The 7,365-nt window shown below is 54.2% G+C and overlaps 1 protein-coding gene across 1 annotated transcript in view; it reads left to right on the top strand.

Moving 5' to 3' along the window:
- The first annotated feature begins 589 nt into the window (after positions 1-589).
- GAB2 (GRB2 associated binding protein 2) overlaps positions 590-7,365 on the top strand; it is a 92,422-nt gene continuing 85,646 nt past the window's right edge. The window contains exon 1 of the mRNA XM_086481618.1: positions 590-661. Coding sequence (XP_086337744.1) covers positions 590-661 — 72 coding nt within the window. The remainder of the gene's footprint in view (positions 662-7,365) is intronic.

Raw genomic sequence — 7,365 nt, 5'->3', positions numbered from 1 at the left:
TTTCCCAGCAAGAGCGGGGAAGGCTCCTGGTGGTGGGGGAGAGACCTGGGATGATTAAACCTTACAATGAAGGTGGTTTGGTTTTGGTTTTTTTTTTTTGGGGGGGGGGGAGCGTGTGTACTTTTTTTACCAAGTTTACCAAGGAGCTCACCTGCTGCGGGATGTCTGAAGTTTCTATGGAGGCACCGTACGAGTGCGGGGCGGCGGCGGGGTGGGGGGGGGGGGGGGTGTCGGTTAGGAAGGAGAAGCAGCCCCTCCCGGGCGGCGGGGAGGCCGGGCAGCCCCTTTTCCCCGCGGGGTTTGTGCCTTTAAAGCGGGCTGGCGGGGCGCCGGGCCGGGCGGAGCCGCGGCGAGCGGGGAGGGAGCCGGTTTCCTGCTTCCCCGCCCGCAGCCCAGCGGCGGCGGCGGCGGCGGCGGCGGCAGCGGGGGGAGGCGCTTGTCGCCCCCCCCCCCCCCTCCCTGTCCGTCCGTCCATCCGTCCGTCCGTCCGTCCGTCTATCCGCCCACCCACCCACCGCCCTCCATGGGCCGGCGCTGCCGGCGCTGAGCGCCGGGGAGGCAGCGCCCGGCGGCGCGCCCGGCTGCCGCGATGAGCGGCGGCGAGGTGGTGTGCTCGGGCTGGCTCCGAAAGTCACCGCCGGAGAAGAAGTTGCGGAGATACGTAAGTCTCAGCCCACCCCAGCCCATCGCTACCCGGGCTCCGGGGAAGCCGGCATCACCCCGTCCACCCCCCCCACCACCACCCCAGCCCGCCCGCCCGCCCCTCGCCCCCCGCTCCCTCCCTCTCCGGTAGCCGCCGCCCGCCCCGGCTGCACCTGCCGCCGCCTCCCCCCGGCGCCCCGCAGCCTCGGCAGGGCTTGGGGTGCCCCTTGCCCGGGCAGGGAAGGGGTGGTCGTGGCTCCCCGCTGCTCGGGGAAAGCGGGGGGGGGAAGGTGGTGGTGTGTATATGGGAGCATCTCCGAGCCCCCCCCCCCCCCCCCCCGCCCCGCCAGGCTTGGCCCCGGGGCTGCGGTTGCAGCGGCGTGATGATGGGCACGGCCGGACCGGGCACCGGGGATTTGGGGCGGTTCTTGCTGCGCCCCGCGCTCACCCGGGACCTGCGGCTGTCACACCCCCTCCTTTGGAGTCGTGCGTTTGAGGGGAGGTTGGGAATACCTTTGTCCCGAAGAGTAAAGGTGATAATGCACCTTGGATCCCCCCACACACACACACACACCCGACACCCCCATAACGGTCGCTCCCCCCACCCCCCCCCCTCCCTGCTCACGGTTCCTATTAATCATTTAACGTTCGAGCCCTTTGAAGATAGCACCAGTAGCGCTTCGATAGCCTTTTGTGCCATTAGCGGTTGAGATCAAACACTTCAAAGAAGTTGTAAAAGGAGGGTCCAAATGCCAGCTCTGTCACATTTCCCCGCTCGGTGAAAGAAATAACTGTTCTCTGCGCCCTCCGCCTGACGGCCTCGCCGTACGCCACGAGCATTCGTGCTCGGAGACGCGGCCACGTCGAGCTGCCATCCTATGACTCGGCACATCGCTCCCCGGTCCCACTCCCTGACTCCCGGCCACCAACCTCTGCCAGGCTTCGGTTGGCTGGGAAGCAGCCTCTGGGAGAGGGCTGGATGCTCTCCCTTCCCGCGGTGGGGTGGCGTGGGGGAGGGCAGCACCAGCCACATCGTCCTTTGGTCCTGTTGCTTTTGCCTGCGTGCGTTTTGGGGACGGCAGGCAGAACAAGTGCAGCCGGTGTCTCCCCAGTGCCTGTTACTGATTGATGGAAGCATCGCTGCCTGCCCTTGGGAAGGAGGTGGATGTGTTTAGTCCCGTATCACAGACTGGGGCAGGGCCGGAGGGGTATCTTAGTTGTGATCTGGTGTGGTTAGCCTTGTCCAACACGGGTGCAGCCCTGTAGACATCAGCGGTGCCACGTCCCTTTGCATTAGGCTGTGTGCCCGGTTGCTCTTGGCAATCCTTTCCTCATGTGCCTGATCCCCTTCGAGGGAGGATCAGGTTGGCTGCGGGACGGAGCGGCGAGGGAATCCGGTTCTTTTGCTCCCTGTCCCCCCCAAATGTGCTGAGACAAAGGTAAAACTGGGTGTTTGCATGGGAAGCATCAAACCCCTAATGTACGTAGGCAGGCTTTGTGGGAGATGGACGGAATGACTTTGTGCATGCTGAACCGTGGAGGATGCTTTTAGCTTAATGGAGCAAAGCACCTTCCTCCTGCAGAAATCAACTAATTGCCAATCCTGAGTCACCAGTGGCCTTAACTCATCAAACATCATTAGCTCCCCAGCATCTGCCCCGTGAAAGGGCGCTCACACCGCCTTCTGAATATCCAGCTTGTGCTGTGGCATTCCAGCAAGAGCTGCATAAATCTGCTAAATGCTCTACACGAGGGTGTGACACGCCGGCGGTTAGCTCTAATTATCGATGTGCCTGAGTGCTTTTCATCCAGATACATCCCAAAGTGCTTTGCAAGCCACCTATGTTTTCAAAACATCCTCGTCGCCCCAAGAGGAAACGCGGCCGTGCTGAGATGTGCCCGGCCGTCCCACGCAGCCCTCCGCGGGGCAGGAAGCGATGCTTGGCAGATGTCACTCGAGGGGATCTCTGTGCCGGAGCGGTCCCGGCGCTGTGGTCAGTGGGACTTCCCTTCCAGTCACGCCGGTCGCGCTGGCTTCCTGCATCGGTGGCTGGATTTGAAAATGTTGACCTGCGTTTCGCTCGGTGGTGCCCCATCCCCTTGCTTTGTAAGGCCTGATTATTAATGTAATAATATTGATATCACCGCGCTGCGCCTTCAGGGTGCGGACACATCGATCAAATTGTTCTCTTCGAGAGTGGTTCAGAGCAGGTAGATGTGGCAGAGCCTGAGGCTGATGGCTTTGCCGCCCTAAAACCCGCCTTTCGTCTGCGACAAACCCACACGGCTGGACTTTGGTTTTCGTGCACAAAAGGCGAGTTTTCAGCCACGGCGATGTTACACCGGCTTTTGTGCGGACTCAAAGGGAAGGCGTTGATTCGCTGGCTTTGCTGCTTTCCTTCTGCCTTCAGTTTATATTCTGCTTTGAGACCTCAAAGGAGGAATCTCAGGCTGCAGGATGCTGCTAATCGGGTTTGAAGTTCCTGCTCTGCCTGTATTGACACAGGGAAGACGATAGATTTATTTTTTCTTTGACAAGCGCATTTCAAATGTACGTGTCTGCACATGGGTGTGTTGCTCGTGCTGTCCTTGAAACGCTGTGCTTTTATAAGCCTGGTTTTCTTTTGGTTTTACTTTTCAAGGAGATTCTTGGCAAGAGGGGAAGGTGCTAAATTTTCTTTCGAACTTCCATGCAGAGTGGCTGGGGAAGGGGACTCTTCTCCACACCTGACCCACGCAGCATTAATCTGTGTTTACAGCAGTACCTGCTCGGTTTCACTTCAGAGGGTTGCATTTATGTGAGGTTGTGGGATATTTTATGTAGGACCTCGTTGTACAATGCTCTGGGAAATATCGCGACCGGGAGTTTCTCTTCCGTTGGGGGACGTTCCAATGATCAAATGATGACTGCTTGAAGGTTGAGATGGATTGTGCCTCTTTTCTGCCTCGTACCTGGGGACAGGGGTTCATGTAGACCCTAGGCGGTTTGGCCATGATCTCGGATGACCCCAAAGATGCTACTGTAGTACTGATAAGAAAAGATAACCAAACAATTGAAGGTCAAAAGGAACAGAAAAACCAAAATACCACCTTCCACCTCTGTTCTGCTTGGGATGCCAAGCTCCACTGTCCGCTTACTTGACCATTTTTTTCAAACAATCACTTTTGTACCTTCATAGAATCATAGAATAGTTTGGAAGGGACCTTTAAAGGTCACCTAGTCCAACCCCCCTGCAGTGAGCAGGGACATCTTCAACTAGATCAGGTTGCTCAGAGCCCCGTCCAACCTAACCTTGAATGTTTCCCAGGATGGGGCTTCTACCACCTCTCTGGGCAGCCTGTGCCAGTGTTTCACCACCCTCATCATAAAAAAATAAAAATTCTTCCTTATATCTAGTCTGAATCGACCCTCTTTTACTTTAAAACCATTACTGCTTAACCTGTCACCACAGGCCCTATGAAAAAGTCTGTCCCCACCTTCTCCACTTCTGACTTTCACGCATGGAAGGGTCTCCTTGTACAAAGCGCAGAGCTGTCCTTTAATTCTCCTCCTGGCTCCTCCTTAAAAACACCCATGAAAAAAATAAAACAAACCCCAATCCCTAAACAAAACCCTTGGCTTTAGTTGTGTGACCGATGAGCCGAGACCAGCGCGTGTTGTGCCGCTCTGTCCTGACTCACTGTCTCCTGGTGCTCTCCCGCTGGACGTGCCTGTCTGTTGTCTCCCGAGTTCGACGTGGGTTTAGAGTGGTGTTTGTGTCTACCCGCTGCCCGGCACGATGGGGTTTGGGGGTGGGCTTTCTGGCAGAAAAGCAATGTAAAAAATAACTGCTGTCGTTGTAGAGCAGCTCTTGGCTTCCTATCGTTAAATCAGTGTGCTCTGCCGGTTCATTTATGGACCGTGAAGTCAGAGTATTTTCAGTCCCAAAACAAAAGCTTCTCATCTTGTATTGGTTTTACAGTCCTTTAGTGCTTCTCCCCCTGCCACCCCAGTTTAACTGAGGGGAGGTTTGGGGTTTGTGCACCAGTGGTCGTTTTTACATCCAGCAGAAGCAGTTTAATCAAGGTCATCGGCAGTCTCTCTCCTCTCCAATGGGGTGAGCAGAAGAGGGTAAAGCGGGGGCACGATGGACTGATTTACTGATTGCGGCTCTATTCTTAGGGGTAGCTCCCTGATGAAGAGCTTCTTTTGGCCCCTGGAGTAGATCCTTCACATCCCACGTGAGAATGCCTAGCAAGGATGTCCTCGTTCAATGGGGACGTAGGGTGTGGACTGAAGTAGGACCACCGGAGCAGAGAAGTCTTAGGCTGCTCAGAAGGTTGAGGTACCAGGCGAGGTGCTAATGAAGACGAAATTTTAGAGTAGGAGGAGAAGAAAGAACATCCCATTTCACTGTGCAGCAAAATACAAAGAAACGGATATTAAGCAAAGTGGTCTCCTTTTCACACACACACACACACACACACACACACACACCCTCTCTAAGGAGTTTTAGTGGGTTGCTGTCGTGTTCAGCTGTGCCATGCCTGGTTCAGGATGGTCCCCTCTACCAAAAATAGGAAAAAGTTGCAGAGACTCCAGGGAAAAGCATGAAAAAATTAGCAGAAACCTAGAAAACATGGAAAGACTGAAGGAAATGGAGTTGTTTAGTCTAGGGATGAGAGGGCTGAGAGGAGAAATAACAGTCCTCGAGTATGTCAAAGGTAGCTGCAAAGGGGAAGGGAGTAAACTTTTCTCTGTGGCCGGTGGTGGGAGGCCAAGAAGTGCTGAGCTCGAACTGCAGTAAGGGAAACAAGTGTTAGGAAAAAACTTCCTAACCTCTGATTGCCAAAGGAGTGGAGCAGTGGAACAGATGGTTTGGGATGGGCTCGGAATCTCCGTCGGTGGAAGTTTTGAAGAGCAGGTTGGCCAAACTGCCCTTCAGGAGAGCTGCTCCTGTTCTGAGGCAGTGGAATAAATTTGACAAATTCTCCAGAAATCCCTTCCAGTACTGGTTGAGGTGAATTTATGGATTTTGAGCCTGAACTCGTGGAGGGATAGCAAAGAGGCTTTAGGGCACAAATCGCGTCACCTGGATCTGCTGATGGGACTCAGGGAAGCCCTCTGACCCAGTGCAAACAAGTTCTTTGTAGAAAGTTTTGACAGCACTGAACTCCATGACTTTGCATCTTATTCCAGCTGTCAAGCTGTCTTGCTGCACCCTGCTCCGCCCGTGTAACCTCCAGCCTTGATTCAAAAAGGCCATCGGGCATCGTTGCTGTTGTCTGCCCCATGATTCAGAGGAGGGATGAACACTTGCTCCATCGGAGAAGGTTTTGCAGGTCAGGGGGTGCATTTCTCTTGCAAGGGCAGTGCTCGCCAGTGCTCCTGCAGCACCACCTCTCTTGTGCAACGCTGCACAAAGGTCACGCTCCCTAACTTGTTTCTCTGCTGCATCATTGCTGATGAGTCAAAACACACAACCTCTTCCCTGCAACCTTCCCTCAGGGTCATTTTGTTTGAGTGTGGGACTGCTTTCCTTTGCCCGCTGTCACACTTTCTGTCAACGGTCAGGTGGTGGTGTTTTGTCATCGTGATACTCTTGATCTAATAACTTGGAGCTACTTGAGGGATGGTTATGGGGGTGATGGAGTCAAGCTCTTCTTGGTTGTAGCAGGGGACTAAATAAGGGGCCACAAGCACAGACCACCTTTGGAGGTTCAGGCTGGGTCTTAATGGCAGCTCTTCGGTAAGAGGGTCATGATGTGGAGGAACAGGTTTCCTCAGAGGCTGCAGGGTCTCAGTCTTTGGAGGTTTTCAAGATTTGGCTGGAGAAAATTCCAGCTGACCTGATCTAGGCACGCCTCAAATACAAGGTTGGACTAGACACCTCCCGAGGTGCCTCCCACCCCAACGCTTCTGATACCTCTGTGGCATAGCACAACACAGAGCCAACAACCTAGGAAGCAACGTAGCTGCCGTAGCTCAGCTCCCCGTGCAGGTGGATAGTCCTTGTTTTGTTTTCTACCAACACGAGCAACCTGAGGGAAGTGCTCTGCTAGGGCAGCTCTTCAGCTGCTGAAACTCAAACGGGTTTGCTCAGGGCTAACCCGCATGTCTTCCCAGGGCATTGCATCGACCGAGGTGGACGTGCCTGTAGGGGTATGGAGTCTGCGTGTTGCGTGGGGAGAGAAACTGGTGTATTTTCCTGGTGCTTTGGCTTTACGAAGACAGCTTGAGTGAATCTTCAGCTGTCTGTCATGACTTCAGAGCTGGCTGATCGTCTTGGCAAAGTCCACGGTGGATGTAAAAGATTGATGGTGGTGAAGCACAGGTTGAACTTAAGAAGGGCAAACAATACTTAAGGAAAGTGTAACAGGAAGCTGGCTTCATTTCTGTTTGGAAGAGAGCAGAAGTGATACTGAAACCCTTTTTTTTTTATTATTTCTTTTTGCTTTTTCTTTTAGCCAGTGTCAGACGCAAGAGGTGATGTAATATTGTTTACCAGACTGAAGCACATAATTTATAGTAGTGACTCAAAGGCAGAGCAAATATTGTTTATTTGGATTACAGTAGCAGCTGAGGCGACCGGGATTGAGGTTCGATGTGCTGGATGTTTGCTGAGACCACATCTGCCCTGGAGGGTCTGGTCAGGTGGGGAACCCGGGGCATGGAGCAAGTCAGGGGTTTGGCTGCCCTTGTGTTCAGGGTCATTCCCACAGCCAGGAGCTCAACCTGGCTTT

Source organism: Leptosomus discolor, chromosome 1, assembly GCF_034619465.1.
Source record: "Leptosomus discolor isolate bLepDis1 chromosome 1, bLepDis1.hap2, whole genome shotgun sequence".
In the NCBI taxonomy this organism is placed as follows: Eukaryota; Metazoa; Chordata; class Aves; order Leptosomiformes; family Leptosomidae; genus Leptosomus; species Leptosomus discolor.
This window is presented reverse-complemented; position numbering and strand designations above follow the sequence as displayed.